Genomic DNA, 24309 nt, shown 5'->3' with positions numbered 1-24309 from the left:
TACAAAGGCCAAGAAAAAACCCATAAGGCAAGGGGGAGTAAGTACGACTTGTTCATGGCCCACAAAGAGACTAAAACTCACAAGTAAAGGGGAGATTTTGGGTGTACACATGTGAGTGAAGCTCTATATTGAATAATGATGAGAAGAATAAGTGGTTAATATAATATAATTTAGCTCATATCCATTGGGTTCACTAGAAATCTTCATAATTGTAAATTGCAGCTCAAGTTGACAAGTAGTTTCATTAGTCAATGGGGGGTTTTGAGAGAGGGATAAAGAAAATTACCCATACCATAGCATTCAAAAATTTAGACTTGTGATTTTCAAAAAAAGAAAAAGAAAAAAAAAATTTAGACATGTAGTCATCTAATGTAGTCATTAAAATTTAGACACATCAAAATCATACTTAATCTTTTAATATTAGGTGTGCCAATAATGTAGACCGTTTGCTACGTAAACATTTTCTGTAGGCAAGATGATGGCAATGACTAAATTGACTGTAAGTTTAAAAATATAATGATTTAGGGGCAAATTAAATGTAGACTCTATATAAAAATAAGATGAAGAAGAAGAAGAAAAATGAGAAAAGATGAGTCTTTTCTGTCAAGACTAAACCAAATTGCAGGAAGATTTTACAAAGCACATCTAGAAAATTCAGCATTCTAGCAACTACAGTATAGAAAGGGTGAAGGTTGTTGTTCAGGACTTATGGGTAATTTTGAGCATTCATTACCAAAGCTAATTTAAGACATTATATCCGCCCTTATGATCTAATTGAAAAAAATGGCCTCAACTTCCTGTTAGAAAAATGATTAAGAATAGAAAAATTAGAATATACATAAAGAGTTGGCATGTTTAGAATACCAATAATTTTTTTTTTATTTTTTATGAGAAGAATACCAATAATTAGTTTTAGTGGAATGTAAAGTATATGAAACATAAAAGGCAAGGAATGACAACAAAATAAAAAAATTTGATTCATAATTTTTTTTATATTTAAAAAAAGCCATATTAATCCTAAATTGCCCTTAAGAAGCAAGAAGAAGAGCTCATGTTCAAAGGATTTATTTGAGAAAGTTAGCTTACACCTAAAAAGGATGGTTCTGATGCATGTGTTGATAGTTATGCCATTAACAAGATTATAATCGAGTATTGTTAGTTATGTCTTTATCAAAATGACAATCAAGTACTAATAATCATGTCATTAACATATCCAGGAATTAACAATATGTTAGATGTAGGGTCCATTTGGATACAGCTGAAAACTGAAACTGAAAAATACTGTAGCAAAATAATTTTTAAATGTGTGAATAATGCCGTGGGACCCATTTTTAATGAAAAAGTTGCTGAAAAGTGAAATTTGTGGGTCCGTAAACAGTACACAATGTGCTCTGATTGGCTAAAAAAAGTTTGAAAAGTCAAAATTTGCAGTTACTATTCATTGAACAGTACATGAACAGTAACCGCAAATCTAAAAAACGCGTGAAAAAAAAAAAAAAAAAGGGAAAAACGCAAACGCGCTGATTTTCAACGCAATCCAAACGCAGCTGTAATGACTTTTTTTTTTCTCCAAGATTAATCTAAAAAGTGGATAGTACCAAACACACTTTGCTTGTGTGGGGGTGAATCACCACCACATGAATTGCGGGCCGAAGAAAGACTATTGAAGAAGCATCTTAGAGATGAGAGTTTGGGCCCAAGTCTCAATATCACAAGCTCGAGTCCGAGAAAGAGTAGAATGACCCAAGCTATCTGCCAAGGTGATCCAAGAACCCCGTTGCCAAGAAAAGCATCAACAAAGCTATCGAGTATGAGATTTTGGCCCAAAATCCTTGTCGAGGACACAAGGAGAAAGACGCAAGCCCAAAATAGTAGTTACCTCCGCATTAATTAGATGTTCCTACCTAATTGCTCAATCCACTCACCCTGACCTTTAATCTTTCAGTCTTTCCATTGTGGAATTGGATCCCCTACCTTTTTTCTATAAATTAGTTGTGTTGATCTTAAGCATCTAGTTATTTGTCTATGCTTGGTGTTTTTGACCCTCACAGCTTGCGTAACACTTTTTTATGTGAGAAATGCATTCACGTGGAGCAACTGGATATTTTGGGAGCGATAAAACAATTTCCATGGTTGAAGATAGATTTTATTGGCCAAGCTTAGAGTGAGATGTGGCTAGAATTTTTTCACGATGTCGGACTTGCCAATTATATAAGGGAAAGAAGAAATACGTATTTAACTATTTATATAAAGCCTATTCCTATACCATAGGACCAAGGTAGGATTTAAGGGTAGATTTTGTTTAAGGCTTGCCTAAGGCTCTTCAAGGTCTTCCATTTTTTCGTGATATTGTCCACATTATAGTTTCTCTAATAAAAGGGCCCTACATTCTAAAAAGGTCCATTCAACCTAATTTCTTGTCTCCATCTATTTGCTTGACGATTATTTATTTTGTGCTATCCAGTGTTATCCCCATTTCTTTTCTTTTAATCCTGCTTATAGCCTGGACATATACAAGAGCGTTCGTAATCCATACGTTATAGACTACAGATGCTGGACTTATTGTTGCCATCAATGTCTTTCAAAGACAAAATCTATGATCTTTCACTAATGAGGGTTAGTGAGAAATGAATTTTCATTCGTATGTTTTGATTTTGTTGCCAATCTCAAGATTGGAAGGAGAAAGAAGGCCCTGCACTGGATGCTGAAATGCACAATAGGATTGAATAGGTGTGGGTAGTGGTGATAGACAAAAAATAATGAAAATAAGAGAGAACTAATGAAAAAGGCCAAGAACCTAAATCAACTAATCTTAAGTTCATAACCTTCCAAATCTAACGCGATAGAATAAGACAAGTCCAGATATCTTCTTTGCAAAACAGACACAAGGAGGTGACAACAAAAAAGAATATGATTAATGTAGTGTTGTACAAAATCAAAGAATAACATTGATTCTTTCTCTAAGAATTGATATCATTCCTATCAACCATATGGTGTATGTGAATATTCTTGCGGACAAAATTTTCTACATTAGTTACAACACTATAATCAAAGCTTCCTGTAATGGTTATCTACAACAAGCAACCTTTGCAAAAAACGAGTAAGCTAAAATTTCATCATTCAAGCCTAATCCGTGTTTATGCGGACTGGTAAATCCCTTCTCTTGAGCTGCTCAAGATCATCCACTGCCAACTGCCTATTATAATACCCAGTCATCTTTTGATAATGAATCCAGAAGATATTTGCCAATTTTCACTGTAAAAACACTGGTATGAATGAAAAGCATGGGAGGCATGTGACCAAGCGCAGTCCTTTCAGTCAGAGAATGGTTGAGAGTCCATGCACAGATGCACCAATTTTCTTTGGTATTGCCCATAACATTCACCTACTGCAATTACATCTTCATTCTCTGGGTCCAACACAGGTAAGTTACGCAACTTATCCTTCACCAAAGAACTAGATTCATCATCTAAATCTCCTAAATCAGCAATTATTTCTGCATATATTTCACGACAAGCAAGGACGAACATAGCTGCTGTGTCTGGTTGTTGTGCCTCACGAAGTGCTGCTAATGCCTCTTGAAGTGCACCAGCTCCAACATACAAAATCAAAGCTCTGCAATTGGCCATGTTAAGCTCAGAACAAATCAGAAGAAAGAATATCATGTTAAGGAGAGCCATAGGAAATATATACCTCCAAATGTTATATTCAGAGCGAAGAGAATGCTCAGCCCACCTTTGTAACACCCTGGGTAAACACAAAACATAAAATCAGAAGAGGATACTAGACTTTTAAACTATCTTCTCAATTTAAAACATATAAACTAGATTTTTTTAAAAAATTATAAATAGTAGTTTATGTTGCAAGAAGAACAAATATATAACAACCGAATGCTACCAGAAATTGGTACAGCACTCTAGCAAGGGAAGGGAAAAATCCCTTGGGTTCTGCTTTCCTTCGGTTTTCCCCTTGCAAAGGGGAGGGGAGCATTGAGATAACTTCCAAGATTAAATTAGAGAAATGAACAAAATAAGTTACAGGAGAGGGAGAGACAGAGAGAGACCTTGAATAATCAGTTCCCTTTAAATGTGCAGCAGCTAAAGTAGCAGCATCTGTCCAGCATCCAGCATCTTGTAGCTGCATGAGAGATTATGTGACGATTAGTCCAGCAAAAATCAAGCAGACCATGTTGACCACTTTTAATGCACAAAAGATAGTTGGAAACAATAGCATTTTTCTTGTGACCAAGTCCCAATGTCAAACCATGTAAAGTCCATCCCAATTCACTAGTTGCAGGAATCTTATATACATGCAGGCACGCTTCAATTTCTGATCCATCTTTTTCATTCTTTGACACTGTTCAGCTAAGCACATCCTTGTGTTTATATGCATGTCTGGTATCACCTTGTAGCAACAGACACCACTATGATTGCATCAAGTAACGCTTCATCATGTTATTACTTTTTTCTCATCAAGGTTATCCGATTCTATTATCCAATAGCTTCAGAGATTATAAATATTTACAAAATTGGCACTTTCTTTTTGCCTTAACAAAACCAGTGCCAAACAGGAACTTTCAGTCATGCAGTGTGATGTTCATAAAATTCCATAGCTGGTTATATCAGTTAACAATTTCACTGACTCCTTTCTCTTAGGCACTTAGTTGTGGAAACCAATGCCAAACTGTAGTGTTCTCATCTGTGCTATTAAGCTATTGTATGCTCATGTTCTCTCTTTTTTCCCATTAGAAAATATGTTTCCATTTGTAGTGTCATGACGATTCTCTCTAATTTAAACATTTCAACTGATTAAAAAGGTTGTGTGGAGAGGAGGAAAATTCTCGATAAAATAATGGAAATATTTGACAAAGTTCAATTAAAATATCTTTAAGCCCAAAACAAGCTTAAATTTTTTTTTTTTTTTTAAAAAAGAGGGAGTTTGGGGGGGGGGGGGGGAGAGGAAGTTATATGCTTCTGAAAACAAAGATTGGACTTTGAATACTATTGATTTTAAACATTAAAAATGACTAGAAAAAATTTATACAAGACAAAGATCCTAACCTGAGAACAAGCTTCTTGATACCTTCCAACAGCACAGAGAAGATGAGTGCCAGACAGTGACCTATCAGTCCTGACCATGTTGGCTGCAACTACCTAGTTGATAATATGGCATTAAAGAAGTAACCAAAACATGGGGAAAACTATACAATTTTATTCCAATCACCACTTGTTTTAACAGTGAAAAGAAACATAAACACTCACCTTTACTGCAAGTTCAAGAAGAGACCTTGACACTGCAGAAGAAAGAGCAACTGCACGCAGGGCATTTGCAGAGAAGTAAGAGCTCTCTGGAGGAGTTGAAAGCAACAAACTAACTGCAGCTTCTAAGTTTCCAACCGAGACAAGACTGATCATTGGCGTTAAAAAAGAATAAGTCAAAGATGTGAATCCACAACTAACAAAAATTGCAGGAACCTAACACAGCAAGCTAGAGGCAATGTGTTGCCGGCTATTTTACTTTTTGTAGGTAGAATGTATAAGTTGTATGAATAATAGGACATGCAAGACATGGAATCCAAAAATCTAGTAGCTATTCTGGTGTTTGCTGATCAACTTAATCTTTAACCTATATTGCAGATACCCAAAGTCAGTACAAGGACATAGCACCCTTCATTTCAGATTTCAGTATTTTGTTATTTGCAGAAATTGACATAGCACCCTTCCTTACTAACCACATCACACATGCCAGCACCAAATTCCATCCATTTGAGGGGTGTTTCCCAACCTAATTGCACTAACCAAAAAGAAGGGATGCTACGTTGTCTGGCAACACCCAATGAATCCCAAAAGACATAAACACTTCACTCCATTAAGCATAAGTAATTTCACTATGAATCTAAAGATGGAAAAATTTCCGTTGTTTGATGTGATGGAAAAGGGGATGGGTGGAGTTTTCCACCCATCCCACCAAATACAATCCTCCCAAATTGGGAGGAAAAGGCAGATAGAAAAAGTTTTGCACATGTAATTTACTATTTTGTCACTTATAATTCAATATTTTCTATCGTCTTTTTATGTAATAAGCATATAATAATAAATTCATTCAAATCACTTTTTCTATCCTTTCACTTTTCTGTTCTCACTACCAAATACACATGAGAGAATTTTAAAACATTTTCTACTTTCTCACTTTTTCATCCTCCCAACCAAATGGAACCTAAATCCAACCCAACTTTTGGGACCTGAAATTTGAGCCCAAGCCTGCCGAAACAATGATGGGCTCTTTTAGGCCGGCAGACCACCGGTTCATGATCAGGTCTAACATAGAGCATAAGCAATCAACTCATGTATTAAAATTAAGCGGAAATCATGCTTATTCATCATATTTTTTACTTGGACAAATAAAAAATAAAAAACTTGTGGAGCACTCACTCGTGTACACGATTCTGAATAGCCTCTTCTCCCTCTAATTTCTCATGCCATGGAATACGCTCATTAGCAGCTTCCCATAATTCTTCTTGTTCAAAAGCCATCAACCTAAGTTGACCTTGACTCTGACCGGATAACACAATTTATGATAGAGAACATGAGATAGATTAAAATGTAATAAAAAAACAACTTACAAAAATTTTGAGGTTTGGAAGATGACAGGGTATAACAGATATATGAGGTAGAAACCTAACTAAAAACTTCAATACTCTAAGAAAGCCGAAAATAATTATACAACAGTTAATATGCGAAATGACTTACAAGTGCATCCTTCTTCCCTTTTCCTGGCATTGATCTTTCCTTTGATGTTATCCTCTTCAGCAGAGCTGTGTCATCAAGCTCTGAAGTTGATGCTGATACATGGACTTTTTGTGGGGACTTATTTACTAACTTATTTATCAAATAATTGAGAGCACGAGGCAGCTGTAGCCAGAAAAGTGCTTCGGAAGATTCACCAAATATTGCGGCTGCAAAGGCAAACCTCGCTGCACAACCTTTATTCACTATCTTCGCATATAATTTCGCCCTCTCATCATCAAGTATGCAGCCTTGAGAAAATAAGTATTGGTAACAGGTAAGAAAAAACAAATATTGGTATCAAAAGCTCAAATTCATAGTTAGAAACACCACATCTAAGACAAAAGATCCACCTTCTTTTCGATAAGGTTCTAATACTTTTAGGAGCATCTCTGGCACCACAGCATCACCAACAGGTGGTAAGTCAATCATGTAGCTGCGAAGATCTCCTGTGTACGAAGCAGTTCCTGGAATTAGGTGTGGTCTTTTCTCTAGAGTTGTACTGCATGTATTAAACCAAGAGGCCTTCACTCCCAATTGCAATATCATTCGGAGTGCCTGTAGTGAAGAATTAACAATGAAACTCAGTAGCTCACAAGAAATGGACATCTATTCTCATTCCCTAAATTTTCATAAATGAGACAAAACACTATAGTTAGCAGCAGTAGGACTGAGTAGGCACAGGAGGGGGAGGGGAAGTTTAAAAAAGTAACCAAAAAAAAAAAAATCTATTTCTGCTCTAATGAGATATGCAAGCTAATTTTTATCCATAAATGCTTCTTAAATATCCTTTTTTTTTTACCTCTTAAAGGTACATGATCTACCATTGACAACTCAACCAGAACAGGAATGTATTAGATATTGCTTTCACTCAGTGAATCAAGAAGAAGTAGAATACAGTATAAATGTTACCAGGGCATGTGGAGTAGGAAGTAGAATGGGAGCACATATAGGCATTGGCCGGAATCTCTCTTTAACAGTTCTGGACTGAGGTCTGTAGCCAATTTTTTTGTCATTTCTGCATGAAAGAGAGGAACAGGATTAGCAAAGCATAAAACATAAGTTTAGGTTGAAAATAGAAAATTAGCAATTGAATAGAGAAGCAAGTTTGTACTTGAATACGTAGTGCTATCTTACATGCTTTGTTTTCCTTTCCTGACATGTAACAGCTAAAAATAATTTCGACACATTACTCCATGAGGACCATACCACATCATAGGGTGCATAAATTACAGAAGGCCACAATTTGAGTGACACTAAGACATGTACAGAGAACACTGTAACAATGTGTAGTTGGTCATAAATTAGGTCTAAGTGGCTTAAAATTTTATCATTAAAATTCTTCCATATAATAAAAAGGGTTGGGTTCAAGTTACAAGTAGTGTAAGTCTAAGCAATGTTACACCACCCAATTACTTTTTATAGAATTCATATTTTGAAAATCCTAACGTTGAATTACATGTTTTATATGTTCTTAACATTCATACCAATTTTTATTTCAATTGGTTGTTATTTACCATTCGATCCATAAACTCATTTTTAATGCATTATTTTAAACTACAAAAACTTGAATTTAAATAATTGATTGATGACATGGCTATTAATTTTTGACCACCTTGAAATTTTGCAAGCATGGAAAATCTATGAATATAATGTAATCTAACGGTGGATTTGTCAAAATTCACATCTAATTAAAAAATATTAAGTGGTGTAACATTACTTAAAATTACATCATGTGTAACTTTAACCTAACCCTAATAAAATATATATATATATATATATATGTGTGTTGATGTCACTTTCATCAGCACCATCATTAAGCCCTGATTATTAGCCACACAAAACCTTTCACACCATGTACTTTAACCAGAGCTATAACAGAGCACAATCTAACCTCAACTGGACCTCATTATGAACATCTTGGTTATTGCTACTTATGAGATATCAAAGATATATTCTTGACATTCTGAGTCATATAAAGGCAAGGAAATAGAAAAGAATCTAAAAACTCAAAAACAAATACTGCACATACGTATTAACCTCAACAAGGCGAAAGCTACTATCAGCTCCAGCAATGCACAATATCAATGGGTCATTTTTATCAGTTCGCAAAGGCAACCAATCAAGCTCCAATACAAGGGTTCCTGGAAATTGAGGTTGTAAATGAGAATTGGCTAATGGGTCCTGCGAATCCTGGAAGTAAGAAACATGTAGAGATTCAGGATCAAACAGAAGAAGGATCTTCTAAAAGGGGTGGTGGAACAAAAGCATTTATTTAAAAAAACCCTTTACATGATTTGATAAAATATGCACTACAGATGCTGGATTTGAAAATTGTCCCAGTAGGAACTCAACGAAAGTCTAAGGCATGTGCATAAAAAATACTCTACCAGTGACACTGACTAGATTTTACAAAACACAATATAAGTTATTATTTTTCAATACCATTTTCCTGAACACAAGTAGAAACTGCTATGCTGGAGGAAAACATTCTCTACTTAGGAGTTCAATTGACCAGAAAGGAAACCTGAAGGGTTTTTTGTTCTTTTTTTTCTTTTTTTTTTGGGAGAACCTGTGGGCCAATAGATGGCTGTCACTCCCATGGAGAATCACACTTGAAAAAAGAGAGAGAAGGGGGGCAGTTCTACAGTTTATGCCAATTTATACAGCTTCAGCTATAACAGAATCAATCTGGGTAGGTGACAAGATTGGTACATTGCTCTGCGCAGTCGAAAGATCAAAGGGGGCTACACTTAGTGGACTGGAATATGAGAAGCCCTTCATTATTAGTAAGATGGGGCATTGGTCTAGGCCTAGACAAGAGAGAAAAGAACGGCAATAAAATGCTTCATAGGATGCAACCTCCCCAAGAGACCTAACATATTGAGTAGCAGGTAAAATGTAGGGCAGGAATAATGGACAAAGTGTTGCACATCAGAGAAATATTTTGTTTGTGCCTAAATGTCATGGCAAATGGACCAAAGAAATCAAACAACATGCACGAGTCTTTCCTATACAAGTGGCACAGAAGAATATGCCTGATGATTGCTCCAATTGGAAAACCCATCCAGATTGCCAATCCCCAACCATCAAACATAGAACACTGGCCTTGGTAGCTGAGTGGTACATCTCCCCTCTCTTAAGGGGAGGCCAAGATTTGAGCCATTTGGCCTGTTATGTGTGGGGATTTATGGGGTCAGAAAAAAAAAATTACAAAAACTCACATTGCATACACCAATAGTGTGGTATAACAATTTCAAAGCACATAACGGAAAAGGAAACAAAGCAAACAATCTCATTTTCATACTTACAAGATCAAATACAGAAAATGTATTGTCATAAAATAGAACAGCAATACGCCCTCGGCTACGGTCTCCAGATACAAATGGTGAGAATTTGATTCGCCGGATTCCTTCTCTATGAGTACTAAATGAGGAAGAATGTCCAGTTGTCACATCCCACCACCGTATGTTCCCTGACCTGTCTCCCATAACCTGAAAAATGAATTAAGCAAATGCCACTCAAAACAGAAATCTTGCAAGGATAAAGATTCTTATAGCTCAATTGATTGGCACCTCTTGGTGTTTCTAAAGGAGACATCTAGGGTTCAAATCCCCCATCTCTCAATTATCGAATTATCAAAAAATGCAAATTCATAGTACCAACTAGATGAAACAATTCCAAAAGATATTATACATACCACATGAGGCAAGCGGTAGGCCATGGCTGTAATCAATCCCTCCGATAGTACAAATGAAGAAGAAGGCCATTTTGGTCTAGAGACGAGCAAAACATAACCTCAGTAGATATACAAACAAACAAACCATAAATTTATGTAATGTGCAAAACATAGATTTTCAAATTTTCAAAGAATTATTTTATCTGTGATCGGTCAAATTGGCCATTGATCAAGACTACAATGGAGGGTACTAAGAGGTATGAGAGAGAAAAATATATGAAAAAACAAATAAAGAATCAAGTTTTAAGGGCACCATATTTCTGTAGAAAAAGAGAAATTATTGAAAAAGAATCAATACTAAAATCCCAACCAATTAATGTTGGGATTGAGAGCGAGAGATAAATAGAGAAATAGAGAGCAGAAGCAGAATTAAAGTAATTCTACCTGACAACCTATGTCCCAATGAAAAGCATACTATATGGAATTATATGTTACAAGAAGCCCATTGTGAGGATTTCTATAGAGAGACTAATCCTAAGCTAACCATAGACTAACCTTGGGCTCTAGTACAAATTAGAATGTCACTGAATGTGCCATAAATGCTGTAGTAATGGTACAAGTACATAGAAGTGAATTGGAACACATGAGATGGTTGTTGGCAGCAATGAATGGCAACAGTAGACAACAGATGGAGGCTGGAAGATGACTATTGTGGCTAGAGGACAGCCACACCAGTGTCCAGAAGATGGCTACTATGGCTAAAGGATGGCTACACTAGTGGCCTAGGGGACATTAGCAGAAGAAAGGTGGCTCAAGTATGGCATACACGAGACAAATGTCGGTTGTAACCACAGTGATTGGGAGGACAACACCAACAACCTGAGGAGAGCAACACCGTTTGCCAGAATGCATCAACTAAGGATGGCATTGTGGGAGCTGGTAGACAACGGCTAGGGAGAATGGCATGGTGGGGCGCATGAATAAGTGGGTGGCCTTTGGGGAACTAGACCACTGCCTAACTCTGATACTATATTAGAAAGGTAGAACATGGCACAAATACCATGTCAAAGTTGATGTTGGGATTGACAATGAGAATGAAAATACAGAGAAATAGAAAGTGGATGCAGAATTGACATGATTCGGCCTAACAACATTCATCCACAATGAAAAGCCCTAACCGACTACATCTTTACTACATTGAATTTTTATATTACAATAATCCCATTGGGGGGTTTATATAAAGAGACTAACCCTAGGCTAATCATAGACTAATGTTAGGGTGTTGTACAAAGGATGTGCAGTACAAATACTTCAATACAAAAGTATAAGTAATACGTGTACATTTAACATTGACTGATATCCCTAACAATCACTATCATTTCAATATCCATGTTCATCCTATGGACAACTAAAGATATATACGCAACAAGAATGCTGCCAAAAGCATGGGTGCCACAAATGCAAGTTCAAGGCTTAAAGCACTATGGACTTTAAATTCTGATTTGAATGTAATAAACAAGGATTCAAGCATAGATGTCCCATTCAAAGAATATATACAGAAATGTATATCTTCATGCATATTAAGAGTAGAATGAGACTTAGGTACAATACTTACGTGTTGTTCTTTAGGTTCCTTCTTAAGATTATGTTAAGTGGATTTTTTCTCATGAAATGAAAGTGTATTTTTTAATTAAGTAACCACATGACAAAATCTTAAGAAGAGAATCTAAGAAACAGCACCTAAAGTACTGTATCTAAGTTTTGTCCTTAAGAGTAAACCATGGGTGTGAGATGAATCAGAAAGTGGTTCAGCATAGCAAAAATGAGAACATTAGTATGGCCAAGGCTTTCAAAGAGCCTTAGATTTTCATGATGATATACACTTACCAAAGGTGTGATAGATAATTCCAGGAAACAAGAAATTTGATAACAGAATGTAGACCTATGGCAAACCTTTTTCTATATGAACCTATTGACAATCCAAAAATCATCATCCTTTCACATTAACCAAAAGAAGAATGGAGAAAAAAAAAATCATCACATATTCAGTTAGCTCACTAGTGGACAGAGATACAAATATACAGACTCTATGTTGCACCTATTTGCGTTGAAGAAGAATTATACCTGAAGTCTCGGATCCTTCGCCCTTGAACCTCAAAAACTCCAAGTGCACCATTTACTAGTGCAAATGCAAAACTTTCGGAAGAGTCATCTTGAGATCCATCTGAGCTCACTGCCTCTGCACATTAAAGTTAGATTCATACATCTTATACATCCAAGGAAAACAGAAGCACATATATAGACCAGATACAGGTCTAAGTCTTTTTAGCATTTTTCAAAAAATAAAATAAAAGTTGAAAAACTATGTAAGCATATCAAGTAAAAGAGCTCACTAGAATCTGAAGATGATGCCACAGTCTGTGTAGATGCCACATCTGATGACACAGCTGTATGATCCCTAGACAATAATGATGATTGTGTAGAAGGTCCATTTTGAACAGGCCGTGGAACTGTCGGAAGAGTCCATTCCAATACCGTAAATGGAAGAGCTAATGATCTAAGCTACATGGAGAAATAGAATATAAAAAAAAAAAAAAAAAAAAAAAAGACTATTCAGAAACTAAAATCTTAACATGTGTGTATGTGTGCAAGCATGTCACGTATGTTCATGCATATGCATGTGTACATGTACTTGTACAAATACATCACCTACACCCCAAAAATTGAATTGATTGTGTTTTTTTTTTTGGGGGGGGGGGGGGTTTGGGGGGGATAATGTAGAGAACCTTACTAAAGAAGAGCCCTTCGGGCTCGCTTCTGGCTAGTAAAACCTACAAGCAACTCACCTCACCCACCAAAACCAATTGCCGACCAATCAAATGGCATTCACCCCTAATAGTCTAAGGAGTTTATGTTCATGGCCAGGAGCAAAATTGATTGTGCATTATTATTATTTTTTTAAGTGAGAAAAGTATCACGAGGAATAAACAAATACCCATCAAACACCATACTAATATGGTAGATAAAGATATAAGATATGTGAAGGCGCAAAGTATGATACATATTGAGCATTAAAACCTCTTCAATCGCAATCAGAAGAAATAAATAAATAAGTAGTCCAAAAGAAAATAAAATAAAATAAAATAAATAAAAATATTTAGTCCACCAGACAATCTCAATGATAGAGGATAAGAAAACGAATAGATACTCTGCTATTAAATTCAGAAAAATCCATGTCCTATTGAGAAATCCAGAAGGGTTTTTGGTGCCAAGGATAATGGTAAAAAGATTTTTTTTTTTTTAATTTAAAAACACGAATTAGAAAGATGCTTAGGACAAGGTGTTCTGAAATCACATGCGCTTTGCAAAATGAAGTTATCACTCCATTCTGAAACTTTTATTATAAAATTAAAATTAAGTTACATGCTGAAAGCTAATAAGACCCATATCCTAAAAAAAACTTTAGAAAACTCAATGAATTCATATTGAGAACTGTGAGAACCACTCAAACTCCATAAAAAATTGAGAGCCTCAAGATAAACATGCAACTCTCGATTCCTTTACTGTCTACATCAAAGACATATTGACATGAAACGTTGCAGATATTTAATACACCAAAACCCATTTTCATCTCCACAATAAACAGGTGTAACATATTCAAAGGTACACATTGAAAAAAAAAAATTACATAAAATCTGGGAATGTCAAAATGGTGAAAAGGTCTAATTGTTTTTAAAAAAGGATAAAATAAATAAAACACTTCAATAACTTTAGCAAAAGAAGCAATGGTTTTCCACATCCACCTCTTCCCACTCCCAGTCACCCCAAAGAAGAAATAAATCAATCAATCAATAATCCTATGACAGTGAGATAGTGAGATATACATCCCTTTGGAGAATGAAAAACAAAAAAATAATAACCTGTCTTTAAAAAAAAAAAAAATTTCTTGCTAGTGTGACTCCAATAGTAATTAGTGAAGCTTAGGAAACACTTGGAAAGAAAGAAGCATTAAATGTAATGGATTGGCAAAAACCGAAAAACCAATATCACTGACCTCATGCACTAGGTCATGCATGTCAGTCATGCATCAAATATAACAAAGCCAATCACTAAATAGATATATTTTCACAAAAATTAGTAGCTGCAATATATAAGCTCTTTGGCATAAACCCATAGTCCCATGGTCCAGATATGATGAAGTTCAATTATTAGAAAATGTTTCTGGTAGGAAGGGGAAAGAAAAGGTAGCTGCCAAATTACCATAATGGGAGTTTTCGTCATTGCCCAAACCTCTACAGGAGCATCACGAAACAAAATTAGCAAATACCTGCAAATTTGTTAACATAACCAGAGAGAATGTTACCCCAAGCTGCTGATGAAGTTACGAATACTAAAGAGTCATGCAAAAAAAGGAAAGAGAGAGAGCACTAAATGAAAGTTAAATTCCAAAAAATTCTCAGCTCTTCAACACAGCCATATCATACCAGTGATAATTTATCTATGAAAACTTATTGATTGAAGCAATAAGTTTGATAATCAATTATAAAACCTATGCAGCTATAAGAGCCTGTTTGGTTTGTTTTGAATTCTAGTGTTTTGAGAATTTTTTCTCAAAACTTGTTTTCCCACTCCAAAAAACAAGTTGAATCTGTTTGGCAAATTGTTTTCTCATCTAGTTTTTTTCCTCAAATCCTTTTCTCTTCTAATAAAAAATCACCACCACCCACGGCAATCCATCACCATCACTAAACCCAGATCCACCACCACCACCAAACCGAGTATAATCACATCTTACAGAGAGAGAACAATCCCAACACCCGCGGCCACATGATCACAACAATCCCAACCTGCCGTCACCTTCGCAAAAACCCCAAAGCCCCTCTGTTGCCATCTCAACCACCCCAACACAGAGAGAGAGAGAGACGGCTTATAACCTGCGGGGGGCTGAAATTACAATAAAATTATTTTTAAAAAATTAGCATATTACAAAATGCCACCCAAAACAGAAAAGGGGAACTGGAAATAGGTGGGACTTGTTCTCTAAAAACAGTTTTGCACAGTAAAAAATGAGACTAGTTTTAAAAACGGTTTCTGAAAATAGTTTTCCAAACAAATCAACATGGTGTGGGGACAATTTTTTGTTTTTTAAAAACGAAAAACTTTTTTTTTATACCGTTACCAAACAGGCTCTAAAGATTCAGTTTAAAATTTTTGTTGAAAACACTTCCCATGAAGAATTTGATTTAATTTCTGAGATCTTCCTTGAGCAAACAACATCCTCTAAAGTTACACAAATTTTTTTTATAAGTAAATGATTTTATTCTGAAAAAGCTACCTCATTAATAATACAAACACGAGATAGCCTAAAGAATTGCAACCAAAGAATTACAAGCACAAGAGACTGAAGTAGTGAACTTTGTAATAGTTCCATCATCACTGAGACCCAAGACAGGTAACCATTCACGGAGTAATCTGAGAAAAGAAATCTTCAACTACACTTCCAAAACTTCCACATCTTCAAAAGTACAAGAATTTCTTTCCTTACATAAAAGCCACAACAAACATAAAGGAGCTAAATTAAACACAAAAAAAGAACATTGACCAATTAGTAAATCAATCACTCTCTGCAGCATCACCCAATTAACTTCAAAAGGAGCAAAAAAATAGCCCCACATTGCATAAGAAAAATCAGTTGTGAAGTAACAAATGATTCATTGACTCCCCTTTACGCCTACACAAACAATACCAATCTACTAATACGATCCCTCTATTTCCAATATTATCATGGTCAAAATCTTCCCACGTTGCTGTCCACACAAAGAAAGCTACCCACTTCAAGGCTTTGGCACACCAAATTCCTCTCCAAGGAAAAGAGATCTCCTTTCGGGCTTGAACACAGCACAGTAAGACTAAACGTCAAACACCCCTTTACCTCTCAAACTCCATCTCATTATATCAGGACCACTCCTTGGAATATTTGAGTACAATAATCCAAGCATGGAAGCAACAGAGTCAAATTCCCAATCATTAAATTGTTTGATGAACTGGACATCCCAATGTTTCTCCCTCCCCTTAATACATTCCAAGTATGAAGATATTATAGCAGTTGGGTTGGCTGCCAAAAAGAACAAGATCGTATACAAATAATTTAGAGATTGATCCCCACACTTCCATCATGACAATATCTCACATGTCCTCCATCCTCCACTTCAAAAGGCACATGGCTAACAAACCTCTCCAACCTACTCTACTCCTCTTCCATACACTACACCAATGAGTTGTGTGCATTGGTTTCATTGTCCAACCTCCCCCATCCACCTCATACTTTAAAGCAATGAACTGCCTCCAAAAATGAGTCTCTTCCTTCCCAAAGCGCCATAGCATTTCCCTGAAAGTGCTTGACTAAAGGTGCCCAACTTAAGCTCCCCCAAACCATCACAAGCAATTGGGGAGCACATTGTATTCCAACCCACCAAGTGAAACTTGAACTCATCCTACAATCTGCTCCATTAAAAATTTCTTTGCAACTTCTCTAATCAATTTAACAGATGAGATGGGATAGTAAGCAAAGAGAGGCAATAAGTCATAAGAATCGACAGTTTACTCTTTAGTAACATCAATATTCTACCTTTTTTTGATAGGAATAACTTTTTCCAACCACCAATCTCTGCTCCATTTTCTCTATAATGGGATTCCACACTACTATAACCTTGAAAGATGAGCCTAACGGGATACCCCAAAACATTATTTAATGTAAGATTATAAGTCCTTCTTAAATAAAAATGGCCTACCAACTGCAGGTCTGAAAGAAAATAATCATTCTTGCCAAAAAACGTTTCCAACATTTCTCATCACTCCAATCTGAAATAGATTGCACCAAAAAGAGAGAATTGGGTCTTCCTTGCTCAGTTATCCCTAATTGTATTCTATCTACCTACTCAAACCATAATTTGAAAACAGTTACAGCTCATTAAACAAGCTAAGCTGGGATTTAACAAGCATAAGACTTTCAACCTCCTGACTCAATCTCTAAAAACTTCTCAGGTCATAACTCTGAACCAGAGTCTTTTTCTATTAAGGAAAAGAGTTTCCATCTTGTTCATGAACCTATGTGAAAATGCCAACTGCTATGCTAACTGTTTCATTAAAGACCTCTAGTCACAAAGTAAATATGGGTATATCAAGATTTATATTTTCCCACTAAACATAAATATATTTCATTGCAATACAAAAATGATGGCTCCATCACTTTTTTCCAAGTTTTACACATTGAACAGAGTAACCCAAAATGTAAAAAATAAGAATAATAAGACACCATAAAGAAATCCAAATGCATGATAATAAGCACAGTTCCATGCTACATTTTCATTTATTTTAGTTTATCATTTTTTTTTAATAAAAGGTTATCATATTCAAGACAACATAATTAGGTCTGTTTTTATTCCTGTAAGTTACCAATGACAAGCTAAGAATATATTCTCTTTGGTATGGATAAAGAGACTAATGAAAAATCACAAGATATAAAATAGAAGATGTTAAATTGATGGGTACAAATTTAAAGATGAGAATCCTTAATTGAAAGTCAACCTTCCAGATGAAGAAGCTCTTAAAGCTCTTATGGGTGCACGTTCTGGTTTTTGTAAAACCCGAAACATTTTATTGAGGCCACTTCGAACACAGGTCACAACAAGCCTATTGATGTAGCCTCCAGATTTTTCATTTGCCTGGATCAACAGATGTGCCAGTACACGTAAGCATAAAGTCTAATGATGGACATGGAAACGTTTGAAGAAAAGTTACAGAAAGGATGCCAATTCAAAAATCAAAAACAAAGGGAAAAAAAAAAAAAAAAAAAAAGGTATATAAAGAGAAATATGCAGCCCCAGGAGAGGGGTGAAATGAATGACATTTATTTAAAGAAAATAATATCCTAAATCATACCTGACTGTAAGAAAATGAAACCAGTCTAGAATTTCCAAGCCACCGTAATCCTCTAACCATTCCGTTGTGTACAGAAAAACTTGCAGCAATGGCATTTGCAGAAACATCAACAATATCTATTGTCCCGCTTTGAGTTCCTAAAGCAACCAGTGGAACAGCAACAGCAGGAATGTTTCCCCCACCTTCAATAAAGTCATTTTAATTAGCTTTAGAAACCATAATATCCTTTTTTTTCTCAAATGTAGCTAACTAAAAATATTCTTAATACAATTCGAAATGTGACAAATATGGTAAATTAGTGACACAAGGAAACTAACGGGCCAAAGTAGCAGTCAAAGAAGGGGATGGTACAGCCAAAATGGTCACTGTCGAAGAAAGAAGCTGAAGCTGTCCAACCAAGCTAATCTGCATGAGTGATATGGATTGTGAGTATAGATGGAGAACCTAAAGAAAGTTGCTAATAGAAATAAACCAAACCAATCAGAAAACCATTCAATGAATTCATAAACTCGATTTCAGTAAGTTTGGATATACGACTAGAGATGACCAAACCCAATCAGGAAACCATTCATTGAATTCTAATGGACTTGGTAGAAATTATGCATCCAGTTCAAAGACGTTCCAACATGTTTTCATGCATTACATGAAACCTTCCAAGATAAATTGGCCATGCAACTTTCCAAACCTCTTCACTTTCTTTCCAAAAGAAACCAATTTTGATAAAAAGAGCTTGAGAATTCTGTGGGTGTATATTTATAAAAAAAATAAAAAAAGAGAGAGAGAATTCTGTGGGTGTATGTGAGAGAGAGAGTGAGAGCTTATAATGAATAATTTGGGGTTCCCTTTTTTCATGTCATAATGTTACTGCTTTCAGCCAACAAGAGAGCATTGACAAATATTAAAAAAACAAAACTGAGATAAAAATACTTATAAACAAACCTTAAAGGACATATCTGCCAGGCTGGAGGTAGAGTTTGATGGGCAGCTTCTGCCACTATCCATATGTTCTGGTTGCTTACCTGCTTCCATGAAAGATCCACTACTAGAAGAAATTACAGTATTAGCATTGGTCCCAGGAACTGGCACTTCACTGACATCAGCAACCAAGCCCAAGTTTGTATCATCCTTCTGAGTATTTTCTGGCCCTTCAGCAGTCAATAGCCAATTCCATATTTTTCCATCATCAGAAATGGAGATTAAATGCGTCTTAGAAACAAGAAGAGGTTCATCACAAAAATCAAAAGGAGTATCAAAATCCACATCTGGGGAAGGAGAAGATACATCAGAATAGAGCTTGCCAACATTTTGGAAGGTGGAATCTGATCGGCAGATGATGACAGCAAGAATTGAAGGAGAAGGGACAGGTGTGCCAATTGAGGGAATCAACTCTTCAATTGCGCACATTATGTGCACCTGCTCTCCTCTGTGACAATATCAAATAAGTATATTCCCTTTGGACCCAAAAAACATTTGCGTTCAAATCAATTAATATTTATGTCAGAGAAATTAGAAATTTAAAATGCCAATTATACAAAGTATTACAACTTGATTAACATTCAAAAGCATATAGTAACAGAGATAAGCATACACCAGTCAACTTAAAGATATTGCAATGCAACATAATGCCAGTAGCAATGGTAAGTATACACATCATTATCTAGTTTCTAGATATGTTCAGCACTCTCATAGCCCAAATTATATGAGTCCACCCTTAGCACCCAAAATGCCCTAAACTAACTTAACCAGAAATTTCCAACAAACTATCATGCAAACTCTCAATGTCCAGACAAGCCTCTGTATTACAGTGCAAAATAATGCCAGTGGCAATGGTAAGATACACATCATTATGTAAACTCAATCTTAGAATCCAAGATGACCTCAACGATACAATCACTATTAAATTGATCATGGCATTAGAGCAGGTGGTTCTTAGTTCAAACTCGGTCTCCACTCTACCTCTCATTTAAGAATAATGGTTAAATGATTAGATTCACTCTTTCCTAGCAGCTTAAGGTTTGGGAAGAACTAGTAATTTATCAAATCAAAATGGTTCAAATCCTCTAAAGGTGAGGTGCCTTAAGAAACCTGATAAAGAGACTAACCAATGTAAATTGCCACATTTTTAGAATTACCCTGCTTTCTGGAAGCCTAAAGTTTCTTCTTCTATAAATTCGGAATTGCAAGTTTCTGTATTAAAGAAACACACAAACATCCATTATGCAGCTTTTGTAGCCAAAGATCCCTCTTACTCAACAATCTTTTCAGTTACTTTTTGGGGGGGTGGCGGCGGTGAGAATCATAGAATAAACCAACTTCCCCAGGTTGCTAAGTGGTGAAGCTGTATCAGAACAAAATGCCCCCACTCAGCCACTCCTCCACTACCAGATGAGAATCATAGAATAAACCAACTTCCCCAGGTTGCTAAGAGGTGAAGCTGCATCTGAACAAAATGCCCCCACTCAGCCACTCCTCCACTACCAGATCCTAAGCAAAACTAGGGAGGGCAATGAGCAAATGAATGAATTAAACAGGGATGAGATGTACTTGACTTTGAGGTTTATATAACCTTATACTATAATCTTGTTTTACAAGCGTAGAAAAGTTCTAATACAACAACAACCAAGCTTTATTCCCAAAATTTTGGGGTCAACAATGGATCCTCAAATTATTCCGGGTTGACAACATATATTATTTTCCGCCATTCTATTCTATCCTAAGTCACTCTTTGTTACTTCATTAATTAACATATTTTGCCAAGGGCCATGTAGCTCAACTGGCACCTCCTAGAGCTTCCAACGGAGACATCCAAAGTTCAAATCCCCCCACCCCCAACTACAGAATTATCAAGACATGTTCTTTTAAAATACTACTACTAATGTAAGTTTTGGTCTTGGTCTTTCTCTACTTCTTTTCATTCCCTCAACTTGAATGAACGCACTCATTGAGTTCCAATAGCAACTGTAAATGGTAGAAGTTTACACTAGGCAATGCACCTAAGTTACTCATAATTAATGCTAATTAAATCAACTAACATATGCATAGCTAAATCCCACAAATTCTAAGATACTTTCTCACTTCTACACTTCAATGCAAAGCTTATGAATTTGTCAACATTGTATAATGGCACAAATTGGTATAATAAAATCTCTAGCATGGTAGATCAGATAACGAAAGCCTAAAATAGAAATTAATGTAGTTTCGAATTTCAATGACTTACTCTTTGCGCCGCCAAGTACTGAGCTTCCCGTCGAGGTGAGCACAATATATCAACTCATTATTCGGATCCGGCAACACGTCAAGAAACTTGCCGCAGCCACGAGGCAATGCAGATGAGAAGAGCGATGCCTCATACCGCAAATCAAACACTACCAACTCCCTGGGGAACGTGATGAACACAATGTACCTCCACTGCGGCGAAAACGAGAACTTCACCGCATAGAGCGGGAACACTCCGGAGGCAGGCGCCGAGGAATTCGAACCATTTCCAGTGCCAGAGGCGGAGGCCGCGGCGTCTCTCTCTAATCTCTGCAATTCAGAGCAGTCGGTCGGAACGTGAAGCTCCTTGAGGACGATATTGTCCTCGGTCTCGCCGAGGACCTTGACGGACAAGAGGAAGCCCTTGAGGCCGAGGACGCAGAAATGGCGGGAATCAAAGGGGTCGCGGCGGAGGCAAGAGAGGAATTCCGGCGCGGCGTCGTATTTGAAAAAGCATCTTCCGGTTGAGGTGTTGTAAAGAGAGAGAGTGGAGGCGCCGCTGATTGCAGCGAGGAGGTACGAGTCGGGTCGGGCCTGGACCCAACACAAGTCCTGGACGCCCGATTTGGAGGAAGCGGAGTCGGTTTCGAACCAGAGGATAGGAGATCTGGAGCGGAAATCGAAGAGAGCGATGCGGCCTTGGCGGTCGCCGGCGGCGAGGAGGAGGTGAGAGGAGGATGGCTCGGTGGTCAGGAGGTCGCGGCGGAGAGGGAGTGGGGTCCAGCGGACGGAGGTGACGAATGGAGAGAGAGAATTGGAGGAATTGGAAGAGTTGGGAGGTGGGAGAGGGAGAGTGGTGATGAGTTGAAGAGAGCGAGAGTCGAGAATAGCGACGGAGCTACTAGCAGGGAAGGCGAGGAGACCTGAAGGGCTGAGGTCGGCGGATCCGAAGTTGTTGCGGCTGGCTGGGCCAGGGAGCATGCAGTCCAATGAGTCTTGGGTTGGTGGTGGTGCTGCTGCTGCCGCCGCCGCTACTGGTGGTACTGCTGGTGGTGATGGTTGTGGTTGTGGTGCTCTTGGGCTCAACATTGCCCCTTCTTTTTGGAATTTTGACTGTACTGATGAGAGGTCTGTGTTCTTTTATTGACTTTTCTCTGTCTCTGTAGCGACCGTGCGATTCGAGTAACGGAGGAGAGAGAGAGGGGGTTGGGGGGGAAGAACGTTCGGTTATTGGGTCTAAATTTTAAACGGTTGGTTTTTTGGGTTGTGATTATGAAAGTGACTCTCTCAGACAAAATGGAGCCAGCTTGCGAGTCGTGCGTCCGAATCCTGGGACTGATTGACGAACTTTCTTTTTTCTTTTTTCTTTTTCTGCTGAAAAGAAAATATTTTTGACCGTGTGTGTTGTAACTGTTGTTTGTTAGAATTTTTTTTTTTTTTTTTTTTGGAGAAAGCCTCTCTCTTTTGAGTGATTTATTTATTTATTAATTTGATAGTTAGTAAAAAAGGATTTTAATTCTAAATATTTTTGTTAAAATATTAGAAGGGTAAACAAATACTCAAAGTGTTATTTGATAAAGATGATTTCGAACAGTATTTTCTTACAAATAGCTTTTATTTTTTAAAACAATTGCGTTTTCAAAAGGTTAAAAAATAAGTTATACCAAATTGGTGCTTATAGAATATTATTAACGAGTCATATTTTATATTTATGCATAACATAATTTTATTAAAAAAAAGTATAAAAAAACACCATTTAATGTAATATTAAATTTATTATATATATACATATATATATATATATTTTTTTTAAGAGAATTTGAACCTTAGATTTAGATGGTTTTATTGCAAACACCATGAGATGTCAATTAAATTACAAAACTCTTAACCTAATTTTGGATGTATCTTTATTTTTATATTTATGCATAGCTTAACTTCTTCTTTTTCTAGTGTGTGTCAAAATACCTATCTAAAAAAAAAAATGTATCAAAAAGTCATTTTTAATATAATGTTGAATATATCTTAATTTGTAGTACAGGTTAAAGGAAGTTTGGTTCGTTATGATGTGCCCTTTATATGATGCATATTACGATGATGTGACAGAAAATTTTTGATTTATTTTATTTTTTTAATATTATCATAATTTAAAATTATAAAATATATCACATCATCTTAATCTCATCACTTTCCTAAATAATGTAATATTTTGTTCTTATATTGAGATTGTATTAATATAAGATTATAATAACGTAATATAATATTATGGTGTAATAGCGTAATATAATATCACGATGAATTAACCTCTCCTAAATAATTTGATGACGGTGAATGCGTCTAACGTCATTGTCTAATAATTCACTATGGACAACGACCTCATGTAGACAAGACAAATTTAAGGAGCTGAAGACCTCCCTGATTAATGATTCTTGAAATATATGCCTGAGTTTACAAGAATAACAACTATGGGCCTTGAATATTTCACACCATCCTAAGATGCACACTACACACAATCTTGTGCATGAGTGCACGACAAGCCATCTCATTGTCATGGGTCACAATTATGATAATTGCTAGAGTAATGTTAGGGATACATAATTTGGCACAATTTTATATCACAATTTATCATGTGGTAAATTATGATTGGTAAAAGTGTGTTCTCACATGACTTAGGCCTAGCTACTATCATACCTTTACCACAATTCACCACAT

The 24309-nt window shown here is 36.3% G+C and overlaps 1 protein-coding gene across 2 annotated transcripts; it reads right to left on the bottom strand.

Annotated features, from left to right (window-relative positions):
* Window positions 1-2893: 2893 nt before the first annotated feature.
* On the bottom strand, window positions 2894-22919 carry LOC115977087 (WD repeat-containing protein 11-like). Of its 2 annotated transcripts, none has more exons than XM_031098741.1 (20): window positions 21623-22919; window positions 19345-19828; window positions 18723-18810; window positions 18406-18587; window positions 18052-18188; window positions 14725-14791; window positions 12858-13026; window positions 12589-12703; window positions 10486-10561; window positions 10097-10279; window positions 8818-8978; window positions 7698-7803; window positions 7139-7343; window positions 6750-7036; window positions 6432-6553; window positions 5262-5406; window positions 5061-5153; window positions 4064-4137; window positions 3694-3747; window positions 2894-3615 (listed from the first exon to the last, which is right to left on the bottom strand). In XM_031098741.1, exons 1-20 carry the CDS (start codon window positions 22687-22689, stop codon window positions 3315-3317), a joined length of 4116 nt encoding a protein of 1371 aa, XP_030954601.1. In that variant the 5' UTR covers window positions 22690-22919; the 3' UTR covers window positions 2894-3314. The 2 variants fall into 2 exon arrangements, with proteins under 2 accessions (XP_030954601.1, XP_030954602.1); XM_031098742.1 differs by having other exon boundaries at window positions 12589-12697.
* Between the last annotated feature and the right edge of the window lie 1390 nt (window positions 22920-24309).

The sequence above is a fragment of the Quercus lobata genome, chromosome 2, assembly GCF_001633185.2.
Source record: "Quercus lobata isolate SW786 chromosome 2, ValleyOak3.0 Primary Assembly, whole genome shotgun sequence".
In the NCBI taxonomy this organism is placed as follows: domain Eukaryota; kingdom Viridiplantae; phylum Streptophyta; class Magnoliopsida; order Fagales; family Fagaceae; genus Quercus; species Quercus lobata.
Note: the sequence above shows the minus strand (reverse complement) of the source record. Positions and strands in the feature narration are given on the sequence as shown.

What these genes read in the sequence shown, in the direction of transcription:
- LOC115977087 (XM_031098741.1), bottom strand. Translation starts at nt 22,689, where the DNA reads ATGTTGAGCCCAAGAGCACCACAACCACAACCATCACCACCAGCAGTA. An exon ending in TTTGACTGCTACTTTGGCCC is followed by an intron (nt 18,588 to 18,722) that starts GTTAGTTTCCTT and finishes ACTTTATTGAAG; the next exon opens with GTGGGGGAAACATTCCTGCT. An exon ending in TTCCTACTCCACATGCCCTG is followed by an intron (nt 7,344 to 7,697) that starts GTAACATTTATA and finishes TCTTCACTACAG; the next exon opens with GCACTCCGAATGATATTGCA.